The sequence below is a fragment of the Sphaeramia orbicularis genome, chromosome 10 (genome assembly GCF_902148855.1).
Source record: "Sphaeramia orbicularis chromosome 10, fSphaOr1.1, whole genome shotgun sequence".
Classification (NCBI taxonomy): Eukaryota; Metazoa; Chordata; class Actinopteri; order Kurtiformes; family Apogonidae; genus Sphaeramia; species Sphaeramia orbicularis.
In genome coordinates, this window is record NC_043966.1 from 11,313,624 (window position 1) to 11,327,829 (window position 14,206).

The window sequence follows — 14,206 nt, forward strand, 5'->3', positions numbered from 1 at the left end:
TAATGACCAGACATAGTTTTATTTACAAATGGCAAAAATGACAACAACAACAACAACAACAAAAAAGACAAAAAACAAAAAGAACTATCCTTAACTTTTTGTTTGTAGTGAACTCCAATACTAGTCACTTCATGGAGATAATATGCAAAAAAAAAAAACAAAAAAAAAAACTTTTGTTGTTAATTACAGTCTAATAACGATAACAAGGAATTGATTTACACTCAAACATGTTAGATTTGGTTTATCAAGAACAGCCAAGTTACAGTAATGTTATCAGTTGCGGTGTTTTGTGTATTGTGTTGGCTGATATGAAACTAAAATAACAAAATCCATGAATATACAGGAGAACAGCTGGAGAATAACTGTCCACTGTAGTGACCACTGTGCATGAAAGGGTTAATTCAATACCTTAGATTTAAACATCCTTTTAAATGTAGTGACTGATGTGCATGTTTTGTAATTCTGATACAAATTATACAGAAAATGGAGGTGATTTGTGGTTTTATTGTGGCTGTTTTCTGTCTAAAAACAGAGCTAAGCTAACAGAGCTATAATGTAAACTATCAGCTGACGTAGCATGGGAAGATTATAAGACACAATGTTATTTTGATCAACTGTCACAATAAGCATCTATGAGTTTTAGTGTGAAGAGGAAAACTTGGTGATACCATAATACAGATGTCTGTGGATATACAGTTGTGCTCATAAGTTTACATATCCTACCAGAAATTGTGATTCTTTAAACATTTTTCAGAGAATATAAATAATAATACAAAAACTTTCCTTTCACTCGTGGCTAGTGGTTGGGTGAAGCCATTTATTATCAGACAAATGCGTTTGCTCTTTTTAAATCATACTGACAACAGAAACTACCAAAATGACCCTTATTAAAAGTTTACATACACTAGTTATTGGCCCCTTTAACGTCAATGATAGCATGAAGTCTTTTGTGGTAGCTGTGGATGATGCACTTTATTTTCTCAGATGGTAAAACTGCCCATTCTTCTTGGTCAAACACCTTCAGTTCCTTTTAAGATTTTGAGTTTTCTTGCATGAACTGCATGTTTCAGACCTCCCCAAAGTGGCTCAATGATACTGAGGTCAGGAGACTGAGATGGACACTCCTTCACCTTCACTTTTTTTCTGCTGTAGCCAGTGACAGGTCGACTTGGCCTTGAGTTTTGTTTTTTTGTTTTTTTTTTCACTTTATATCACTGCCCTGAAATGTGTAAATACAGGGTGGGGAAGCAAAATTTACGATATTTTGAGGCAGGGATTGAAAGAGTGTATGACCAATTAGTTTATTGAAAGTCATGAGAATTTATTTGCCACAAGAAAATTGACATAATAGAAAATGTTTTTATTCTATGTGTCCTCCTCCTTTCTCAATAACTGCCTTCACACGCTTCCTGAAACTTGCGCAAGTGTTCCTCAAATATTCAGGTGACAACTTCTCCCATTCTTCTTTAATAGTATCTTCCAGACTTTCTCGTAAAAGTTTTGCTCATAGTCATTCTCTTCTTTACATTATAAACAGTCTTTATGGACACTCCAACTATTTTTGAAATCTCCTTTGGTGTGACGAGTGCATTCAGCAAATCACACACTCTTTGACGTTTGCTTTCCTGATTACTCATATGGGCAAAAGTTTCTGAAAAGGTATGGATAATAGTGTTAGGTATGATTATGACATCAATATATGTTTGGTTTCAAAACAATTGACGTAGTGCCTGCTGAGAAAAAACAACTAAATGTTCATTGTAAATTTTGCTTCCCCAACCTGTATAATCAGAAGTCTTTATTTACTGTATTGTACAGGAAGCTCTTTAGCAAGTGTCTTTTAGAGAATATATATACTAACCTGAATGTCAACCTGGTTACTAACCTACTGTTTTGTTTATTTTGGTCTGTCGGTTTTTTGTCTATTTGTGCGATGTGCAAAGCTGCTGAATACTTGAATTTCCGTTGGGATTAATAAAGTATCTATCTATCTATCTATCTATCTATCTATCTATCTATCTATCTATCTATCTATCTATCTATCTATCTATCTATCTATCTATCTATTTAGTGTTTCTATTACAACTAGTATTATTGCACAGTCATTATTATTCATTTCTTTTTACTTTTTATGTTACTGAAAGAAATGATATTTATAGATGTATAACCAGTATTTCTTTTACTTTTATGTCATTTTTATTTATCCCTCTACTTCATGTAATGTATGTGTACAAATGACATTCTTTTATTTTGTTTAAAGTACAATAAGTATATAAGCCTTTTGAGTTTCTGACCTCACCTGCACATTTTTGTACCCATCACTCTATCAAGAGAGATATTTACATGTATTTGTCTTATTTTATACTGTATATCCAAATAAATAAATAAATTTTAAAAAGTAGTAACACAAACTGGAAATCACAGTAATATACATAAATACAATGTCAGTCAGCACTAAAAACAAACTTTAAATTGATATGAACATACATATAAAACGTCACTATTATTTTAAAAGGTACTAAAAGTATAACAACAATGTCCCTTAAAAGCATCTCAAAGCAGAATCTGATTCAATCAATTACAAAAAACATCTACACCCACATTTGCTCTGGTGATGGACAATGGTGATAAATCACTTAATAAAGGTCAGATAGAGAAAATGTCATTTGGGAACTGAATCAAAAGTAGCACTGGGTCTTTATGGGTTAAAATCAGCTGGGAAAAAAAAAAAAAAATCCATGCATTAAAGAGGCAAACAAGTTGAAGATGTTTATGTTTCATTCTGCGGGGTGCTTTGCATGCAGCTCCTCTAGTGACTGCACTCAAAATCTGAGAGGAACTCTTCAAAGTGTTAATGCAAGAAGCAGCAAAAAAAAAAAAAAAAAAAGGTTTGTGTTCACAGCAAGTTTTCCATTTTATATCCATTCTATATTCTATCTCTATATTCTATTCTATCTCTATTCTATCTATCTATCTATCTATCTATCTATCTATCTATCTATCTATCTATCTATCTATCTATCTATCTATCTATCTATCTATGTAAATTACTGATCATGTAGATGTTTATAAAAGCTCAGATTAAAGTTGATGGTTATTATATCAAAAACAGAGAAAACTCAAGAAAAAGTGACTTTTTCACTGAAGATTTCAATAACTGAATGTAAAACCAAGCATCTCCATCCACTCTCACTGATCCAACTCCATGGGTTTTACTGATGAATCACTGTTGTAGAAAATGACGGTGTTTCCACGGTAACTACAAAGCCTCTGAACATCCAAATGGGTCATATCTGATGACGATGAAAAGATGCATTTTGTGGTTTTTCAGTGAAAATCATGTATCGTCCAAGACTGTCAACTTAAGAGCACAGTTCTATAGTGTTGATTCATTGGTGGTTTCGGTCCTAAGTGTGTTCTTCCCCCTGATATTGAGAGTTTGGAACATCAACATTAGATATCACCTCTTTCAGTCTGTATTTATGTTGATACAAAAAGCATTTAACCCGCAGCCCATAAAATTAAACAGCTGCCTGAACTAGAGCAAAGAGCACATAACTCACAGGATGAAAAATCTCACGTCAGCCAAAATCCATTCATCATCTTTGGAGTAAATTCAGATGATCAATCAGTATGACATTGTGAACTAATACATTTGTTTGCTTCATGTGCAGCAGTAGGGAAAGGCTGAAAAGTACTGATGTGAATGTCTATACCATTAAAACAGTTTCATCTCAAATTGTGACATACTAATTAAAAAAAAAAAAAAAAAAAGTCCTCTAATGTTCATGGGATGACTTTTGAAGAACAGTTGTGATTAATTACCCTAATTTTTTTTAACCATATAAATAAAGATTGAAATATAAGATTATATTTCTCCTATTCCAAGTTGAATAATTATTCCTGATAACAGAGGGACTCTGCTACAGGCAGGCAGTATATCTGTAGCCTGTTAATAAAGGCTTAAACACCTGCTGTTGTGGAAACCTGTGGCCCACTGTGTTTGTGCACAGCAAGAAGGAAGGGGTGCTTGGAATACATACAAAAGTAGTGTGTTGCCAATAACTTGTTAGTGAAACTCAAACTTTATCCACAGAAAAGTAAAAGAGATATTATAGTACTAACAGTGCCACTTGTAAGCTGTGCCAAGGATTTCTAATAGCGATACAAACAACACCGCACTGCACTAACGGCACAGATAAATTAATAAATGAATGACGCAAATAAAAGCAGATTACAACTATAAGTAGCTTAATATGTCCTCTGATTTGATTAAAGCCAGTGGGTTGAATTTACCACTGTCAACGTGGGCGGGAGAGAAAAAAAAAAAAAAAAAAAACATGTTAAAACTGCCATGTTCAAGAAGCATGAATTTACTTATTTACCCTTTATCGGGCAAGTGACTATTTTTAGTAATTTCCACATACATTACAAGACAATGACAGCAACAGTTAAAGCACTGTTTCTACTCAGTCTTATAAAAGAACTGACATAATAATAATTTAATGTTTTTAGGGTTTGAGAATTGATTTATAACATAGTGCAGTGCTTCTCAACCTTTTTTGCCTCGTGACCCCATTTTAACATCACAAATTTCTGGCGACCCCAGACATTCAAAACAGAGACGTTTTTGCTAACATTAATTTGTTTTTGATCATGTAATAGTTTGCTGTACTATGTTACAAATAAATGTTAATTTTAGATGACATTTAGTCTGTATAATGTATATTATTATGGACAGAGGCAGAAAAGCCAGGTGTAGATTACTGCACAAAGTGAGAATTTGATTTTCCTTGGTCAGGATATGTACAGTCAGTCCAGCTTGGATTTACAAGACTGACAATTAATACTGAACAAACAAGAACTCAAACTATGAATTATGAAAGAGCTGCAGCATTGAAACCGACCACAATGAACATTTGACAGATAAACAGAACCACAGTGCTTCGGTTTCAGCTTAAGTTTGTCATGTCTTTTATGGATTGTGATTATCTCTCTCAACTCACCATATATTTTTTTTATTATTATTTTTATCAATTACTAGAAATTTCAAATGACCCCATTTGAATTCCAGGCGACCCCACGCGGGGTCCCGACCCCAAGGTTGAAAAACACTGAGTTCCAGTGAGGACAGTGAGTCACCAATCTCAGGTCCAATGTGGTCTACAGGGTCTGTAAGGTCCACCTCTGCATGAACAGTGAGTGTACCTGCTTTGTTAGGTACCATGAAGTAATGGTACTAATGTAAGGAATGACGTTCAAAGGGGTAATGTGGATGTGGACAGGGGTCTGGATCAGCACTGATGTTGTTGCAATGTTCTAAAAGTGATGTTCTAATCTACATCATCAATTATATTGTTGGAAGAACACTTTTTTTTATCTCGTATATTTGTACATCCATACAAACCATTCACACACACTTTTTTAGTCACCTCACACACAATCACATTTGAAAAATCAACTGTTTTTAAAATACACTATAACATTTATATGCACTTCAAATATTCACTAAAAATACACTGATAAATAAATGTGATAACATCTCCTAATCATTATAGTCTGTTTTAATTCATTCCAATATCTTATTTTATGCATTCTTCTATATTATAACTAGCTTTTTTACTTATTTAGATCATGTTCTATATTTTGTTATTATTATAGTGGATTTATACATCCTTTTAAATGCACAAACTGAAGAACACATTTTAAAGTTCTGGTCCAAATTATTCTACAGATGTACCCCACTAACAGAAGTATACTGGCTTTTTGTGTCACATCCAGGATTAGAAATAAACACACGAGTACCACAGCCATGTTGGAGAAAATGTGGAGATATGAACGTAGACTATTCTCATGTATTTTGCTTTGTCCTAAAATCAGATATTTTTGGGAGACTGCTCACCAGGTAATTACTAAAAATCTGGGCTACACTGCAAAAATCAAAATCTTACTAAGTGTATTTTTTCTCATTTCTAGTCAAAATATCTCATCACACTTAAAATAAGACATAATCACCTAAAGAGTAACTTTTCAGTGAGATATAAGAACTTATTTTTAGACAATAGATCTTGAAAATCTTATTTCAAGAAATCTTACCGAGATAATTTTCACTTGTTCCATTGACAGATTTTTTTTATTTTTATTTTTTTGCTTAATTCAAGATTTTTTTGCTTAATTCAAGTAAAAAAAAATCTGCCAATGGAACAAGTGAAGATTATCTTGGTAACATTTCTTGGTACCTGCTTGGGAGCAGATATGGACATACAGAAGGAAGAGCAAAAAATAAAGAAATACAAACCTCAAAAGAAAAAGAACATAGTGGATTACCATGTCTCTACAGTCTGCTCCAGTGTTGTTATCAGTAAGATCGTCCTTATCCAGTTGTAGTAAAAACAGACCATTTCTCCCACTTTTCTCGACATGGTTCTTCTTCGGTCCTTATCTTATGGGTCAACAGTTCCATTACATACAGTATATCTCACTCATAATTTTTTGCCAGTCATGCTGTGTTGGATCTGCTTTGTACCAGTTTCTTGTGCTTGTTTTCTTGCAGGCTTCTAACAAAATTTTCAGTAAACATCTGTCCTATATTAATACAACATTGCCTGACATACTGCCCAGATACAATAGTACACTTGCCTTGGGTATATTATACACTGCAAAAATCTAAATCTTACCAAGTGTATTTTCACCATTTCTAGTCAAAATATCTCATCACACTTAAAATAAGACATAATCACCTAAAGAGCATGTTCTAAACTCATAAAGACCCAAACATCCATCACCAACCAAATGCATCTACTGATTTAAAATGTTGAATACCGATTGATCCACTAATTCTATCAATATATGTAAATATTTGATGTAAAATGCAGTTTGTCATCTTTTCATGGTCATCAGATATGACCCATTTGGATGTTCAGAGGCTCCGTAGTTACCATGGAAACACGGTCATCTTCAACAACATTGATTCACCAGTAAAAGCCAAGGAGTTGGATCAATGACAGTGGATGGGAATGCTTGGTTTATGTTCAGTTAATGATAGATTTTGCTGAAAAAGTCACCTTTTCTTCAGTTTTCTCTGTTTCTGATATAATAACCCTCAACTTTAATCTGAGCTTTTATGAACATCTACATGATCAGTGAATGAAATAAATTAAGGTGTAGAAAATGTGCTATATAAGTTCAGTCCATTTACCATTTTAAATAAAGGAAAATATATGATTTCTACTAATAAAATACAAAATACAGAAGATCATATTATAATTAAATTTCATGCACAGTGGTCACTCCAGTGGACAGTTCTTCTCCAGCTGTTCTCTTGTATATTCATGGGTTTAGTTGTTTTAGTTCCATATCAGCCAACACAGCACCATCCCATACACTGCAATTCATACCATTACTGTAACTTTGCTGTTCTTGGTAAACCTGATCTGCACTAACATGTTTGCTAATAGTTTTTAGACTGTAATTAACAGCTTTCTTAAACAAAAAGTTTTTTTGTTTTTTTTTTTTTTGTATATTATCTCCATGAAGTGAGTAACAACTAGTATTAGAGTATGTTAAAATGTGAGAAAACATCAGATTAGCTGCATTAAAAATGTTTTTATTTCATAGTTTTCACACAGTATATCACTTTCTGATATTGCGATTTAAATACACGTTTCTTTGCTTCAAAAATTAAACACATGGTGTCCAGGTGAGTGGATATTTTTGTAACTCCACAAAAAACAGGTCCATTAAAAGATATTAAATCACATTCTTTTTTTCATGTCTAAAGGAATAAAAATAGTCAGGAAAAAAAATCTTGACTAAGGTTCTTATAATTCATGCATGAAAGGGTTAATGGTGATAAATCACTTAAGAAAGGTTAGATATACAGCGTGGGGAAGCAAAATTTACAATATTTTGAGGCAGGGATTGAAAGACAGTATATGACCAATTAGTTTATTGAAAGTCATGAGAATTTATTTGCCACAAGAAAATTGACATAATAGAAAATGTTTTTATTCTATGTGTCCTCCTTCTTTCTCAATAACTGCCTTCACACGCTTCCTGAAACTTGCGCGAGTGTTCCTCAAATATTCGGGTGACAACTTCTCCCATTCTTCTTTAATAGTATCTTCCAGACTTTCTCGTAATAGTTTTGCTCATAGTCATTCTCTTCTTTACATTATAAACAGTCTTTATGGACACTCCAACTATTTTTGAAATCTCCTTTTGTGTGACGAGTGCATTCAGCAAATCACACACTCTTTGACGTTTGCTTTCCTGATTACTCATATGGGCAAAAGTTTCTGAAAAGGTATGGATAATAGTGTTAGGTATGATTATGACATCAATATATGTTTGGTTTCAAAACAATTGACGTAGTGCCTGCTGAGAAAAAAACAACTAAATGTTCATTGTAAATTTTGCTTCCCCACCCTGTAGAGGAAAAAGTCATTTGGGAAGTGGCACAAAAGTAGCGCCGGGTGTTTATAGGTTAAAAAAGAAACAAAAAAAAGAAAATGTAAAAAGAAAAGTGATGTTCTAATGTTCTAAAATACATGTTCCTTTCACCTTACATGTGTTTTTCTTGTAGTTTTTACATGTACACTTCTTGTATTTTGATTTTTATTTATTTTTGCCACTTATGGGCAAGGAACCAAATACGGTAACTTCATTAACATTGATTTTCGACACAACAATAAAACATTTTGTAAAAATTTCACAAAAGTAATAAAGTCTTATGTCCTCCAATAACACACTAAGGCTGAAATTTTGAATTTCAGAGTATTTGTATGAGTAAACAATAAAGGGTTAAGATCTTCTAATGTCATTAAAAGTCTGCAGCCAATAGTTATGAAGAGAAAGTGGAAAGTGCTCTGACCTATGGAGCAGTCGGCCCCCGTCCAGTTGGCCTCGCAGATGCAGGTCCCCGAGTCGGTGTTGAAGGTGCCGTGACTGGAGCACTGCTCTGGACAAGTGCTCTTCAGTATCTCACAGCCGATGCCTCCCCAGCCCGGGTTACAGTGGCACTCACCGTGATGACAGGTTCCGTGACCGGAGCACGTCGGGTCCACACAGTCCACTGTGGACACACGGCGAAGACGACAACCGTGTCAGTTTATCACTTCCACGGGTGGATATCAAACCTGCTTATTTACCTCGGCCACTTTCACTCCGCTACCGGTCGTAAATGATTTGGAGAGCAGCCGGAGCCAGATGAAAGTGTGTGAGTTCCTGAAAGGCTGCAGTATTTACTGGTGGCTGCTAGTAATTTTCCACCCTATGTTCAACCAGATCCTCTCCAGTGTATTATAGGGTACTTCTAATATACTGACAGCATAATTATGCACCATTATAAGCTCTAGAAAGGGAGCACAATTAGTGTCTCACCAGATATAATCAATTACTATTAACAATTTGGAGATCAACTTGCTTATCTAGGTTAATAATTGGCAATTATGACCAACATAATCAACCTATTATTAACAAAGAATAATTTACCACAACGTTGCCGTGTGTCCCCCGGAGCCGACTGTTCCGTGCATTTCCATATCCGTGTGACACAGATATTGATTATTTACCTGAACTAATTCATCAAACCTGAACCTCTATACAAATGCCGCCTCTTCCTGTCTACGTTTCCGTCCCCTATCAATTCACCTCAAAGAAAACCACAATATTCATTTAGTGAACTCAATAGCTTTTTACATGAAAAGGTCAACAACCTGCGCATGCAAATCTGAGCTGATAATTGCCTTTTGTCCACATGACGATCGATAACGTTAAATGCACCGTAGTGGAGGATGGAGGCGAAAAGGGGGTGGACAAGAAAGAAGCAGCGGCGGCTCCTTCTCAATAAGTGGAGAAGCAGATGTTATTGACTGATCGATTTGAACAGGTGTTGTCAGCTGTGGAGTGATAGAATAGTTGACTGCATCAATGGGTGCTAGACAATCTGTTCCAGTTTGTAGCCTCATGTGGTCTCAACACTAAGAGGGAGTTAATTTATACACACGGTATCAATAACAACATCCAAAAGCATTATCCGCTCGGTGGAGTTGAAAACAATGATTGTTTCACCAATAGACTGTGTCAATCCCCCCAGAGTTTCACACACAAATATGTTGTATCTATGTGCGTCAGATTCAGTGGGAAACAGCATTTTTTCCCCCATTTACCTTGTTCACAGTTGATTCCTTTGTGGCCTGTGTTGCACACACAGTTGCCAGCCACGCACAGTCCATGTCCCCCACATTGAGGATCAATACACTGGGAGGCCGGGACGTCACACTCCGTGCCCTTCCAGCCGCTGTAGCATTGACAGCGCCCCCTGGTGTACTGGCCGTTACCGCTGCACAGGATTGGACAGGCGGCTGAGGAGAAACGGAGGCACAGGTAGAGGCCGTCAGGTGAAAAAAGTCATTCCAGATGGGGCTTAAGAACAGATCCACAATTATCTTCACTAATATCTTATCATGGGTTCGTAAGTGGCTCATTGTGAAACTGACTTCAACGAAGATTATTAACCCTTGAAGTCCCAAACAGCCACTAGTGACCAACAACATCTACTGATATAAAATGTTTAATACCTGTTGATCCATTAATCCTATCAATACATGTAAACAACTGAGGGAAATTTTCATGGTCATCAGATCTGAGGCTGAACAGTGAATGTGAAACACTAGTCGCTTTTCCATTGGACATCTGTGCAAAACTTTACTGATATTTACTAAATGTCGATAAAACAGAAGTGCGTAATATCATTTTTCTATTAAATCACAAATGCGATGATTTGTTTATTTATTATCGCGAGATGACACGAGAAGTCATTCCATAAACTTGGTGACCAACGTAAACACGGTGTTAATTTACAGATATATTCATTATTATTATATATTACCCCTCTATCCTGTACTAAATTAACAAATTATTCAGTTTCCTAGTGTGTCCACTCATACTGCGCCATGTTTCTTTTAAAACTCTTCTTCTCTTGTTGTAACGTCTGTCAACATCCATTTTTTTTTTTTTAAATTCATGTGACTCTAGTTGCGAAAAAGGTCTTCCCATTGCAGTTTTGCATGATACACCAATTGCACTACGCCTGAAAAACCACCTCTTGCCAGTGCAAAAGCTTTTAACTGATAAACAAGAGTTTTGGCAAAATTGTTGTTTTTCCATTAGGTAAATTTTTATGCACAAGTTATATTCATGCAATTTGAGGGTCAATGGAAAAGCGACTATTGTCATTTTCTGCAACATTGATTCACCAGTAAAACCCATGTCGTCTGACAAATAAGGACATGTAATAATTTAGAGCATTATTGTGTAATAAACCATCGAAACTGATGCTTTGATTGGAAAAATCATCACACCAGCAAAACAACATTAAGCATTCCAGCTTAATTAGAATTCATTTTAAAAAACTAGTAGGATGTTTCACTGATCAAACCTAAATCGAATATAACAGTATTCATTATAATGAAGAATGTGTTTGCAAACTAGAGACAAAAGCTGCTCTAATTAAGTATTACTGACAAGAAACTTACTGGTGCACTGAAATTTGGAGGACACAATACGAAGTAAGTTATTACAAAATGCATTCAAGAATTTTATTACCAAATGTGATGCTATTATACAATGAGGTGAAAAATTATTACATTATTACATGTTGCACCGTTACATAATGCGGAGCTATATACTTGTTTTATGTTCAATTCATGACATATTTGCTGAAAAAAATCCATTTTTCTTCATTTTTCTCTGTTTTTCACATAACAACCCTCAACTTTACTCTGACATTTTATGACCATCTACAGGATCAATAAATTACTTAAATATAGGAAAATACATGATTTTCACAGGAAAATTTTTAAAACTGAGGATAATATGATCACAAATTGTGAAAAATCACTTAAGAAAGGTTGAACAGACAGAGAAATTCACTCTGAAGCTGCCACAAAAGTAGCACTAAGTCTTTATGGGTTAAGGTGGGATGGAGCTTAGTAGAAAGGGTTTGTCTGGTATGTAGTGGAACACATGTATATATTAAATATTTTATATATTGCATTTATATGAACTAATAAAGTTTTGAGTTATATAAAAAAACATAATTGAGGTAATCATATGTAGTATAAATTATAAGGAAAACTGTATATAATTATAAATTACAGCCAATGCACAGTCGCAGAAAAAATTATTAGACCACTCCTTGTTTTCATCAGTTTCTTGTTCATTTTAATGCCTGGTACAACTAAAGGTACATTTGTTTGGAAAAATATAATGATAACAACAAAAATAGCTCATAGTAGTTTAATTTCAGAGCTGATATCTATCCATTTTCCATGTTTTCTTGATAATAAACAAAATCACTTTAGTTCTTACATCAATATCTATAGCATTGTACTGACAAAAACAGTGCTTTTAGACATTCCATGTTTTCTTTTCTGTCCGTTTTAGTCACATGATACACACAGGAGTTAGTACTTGACTGCATAACCATTGTTTTCGATGACTTTGACAGTCCAAAAATTTTTGTCTCACAACTGTATATTACATTTACACGGGTTGACATTTAACACATATGCAGTGGATTATGATTTAGAACTATATACATGATAATTATTACACAGACTGACTCTACCTCAGCTGTTTTACACACATCACACTCAGTAGACTTACAATCTGTGATATTTCTCACATCTGCTGCTGTTGTCTTCTACACTTTATTACACATTGTGCTATTATCAAATCTGCTGTTGTTTTGTTCCATTATGCACCTCCTCACTTCACAACTGTTACTATATTGCACCGTTGCTATTGCAGATAGGTTTGATTTATTTCTTTTATTTCTTTTTTTTTTTTAATTATCGACTGGCTATTTAATAGCAAGGAGAGAGAGAAATAGTATCGCCACTATTCTGTATGTCCTGTGCATGTAGTGAACTGTAAAAAAAAAAAAATCTGACTATTTGTGACAGATGTAGACAAGCACCTGCTACTCTCTTTCACACTTTTTGGTCATGTTCAAGTCTAACTGTAATCTGGTCTACAATATTTGAAGCGTATTCAGCATTTTCAGAGTCTGACCATTGACTCCTCCCCTTTTTGGAGTACCATTAGAAGATCTCCGTCTACAAAGGCCACATTTAAATAGTGTCGCCTACTCGTCCCTTTTAGCACGGTGACTCATTCTTTTAAATTAAAAGAATGACAACCCCCCCTCCTTTGGCAGATGGATATGTGATGTCATGTTTTTCCTTAAGATTGAAAAGATTAGATACACATTGAATTGATCAATGGGGAGGTTTAATGTGGTATGGCATCCTTTTATTTCTTATGAAGAATAGCTAACAATGCACCTTGACGCTGGGTAATGTGTGTTGTGAATATAGTCACATTGTGGAACCCTTTAATTTCTTGTTGTTTTGTGGCATCTTATACCTCTGCTAAATGTCTTAGTGTTTGTCTTTTTTTTTTTTTTTTGTATGTTTGAAAGACTTAATAAAAATACACTGATTGTTCTTCTGTCTAAGATTGTTATGATTGTTGATATTTGTATTATTATGTATGTTTTGCTTGTTCGCATATATGTTAAATTTCATTGCATGTTCTGAATAAATCAATAAATCACACAAAAAAAAAAAAATCGGAATCTTTTGCATCTTTGATATAAACACATTCATTTTGTATTAATATATATATATATATATATATATATATATATATATATATATATATACATATAGTTTGTGTGTGGTATTGTAATAAAGGAGTGGGATTAGATAATGTTTAACTTCTTCCCACTCCTTTTCAGATGTGAAAATACGACTAAAATTGTATTAATCTATCTTTTGTATAACAGTACACATTTTTTTTTGGTTTTCTTATATTGTTTATGTTTCAGATGTTTGCATTTGTACTTTTTATATGTCCAAAATAGAACATTCACTCTTTAAACTCTTTAGACTCATGTGTAAAGGGTCATTTCAGGAGTTATCTCTGTTAGTTTAGATCCTTTCAGACAGGTTTTCACTCCCTATATGTGGAGATATTCACAGATCCACTAATCCTATCAACACATGTAAATAAGTGGTGTTCAATGCAGTTTGTCGTCTTTTCATGGTCATCAGATATGACCTGTTTGGATGTCCAGAGGCTCCGTAGTTACCGTGGAAATACCATCATCTTCTACAACATTAATTCACCAGTAAAACCC

At 34.3% G+C, this 14,206-nt stretch overlaps 1 protein-coding gene across 1 annotated transcript in view; it reads right to left on the bottom strand.

Moving 5' to 3' along the window:
* LOC115426935 (teneurin-3) overlaps positions 1-14,206 on the bottom strand; it is a 244,088-nt gene that overhangs the window by 87,093 nt on the left and 142,789 nt on the right. Inside the window, exons 10-11 of the mRNA XM_030145210.1 lie at positions 10,170-10,364; positions 8,873-9,073 (exon numbers count right to left, since the gene is read on the bottom strand). Of these exons, the coding sequence (XP_030001070.1) occupies positions 8,873-9,073; positions 10,170-10,364 (396 nt within the window). The remainder of the gene's footprint in view (positions 1-8,872; positions 9,074-10,169; positions 10,365-14,206) is intronic.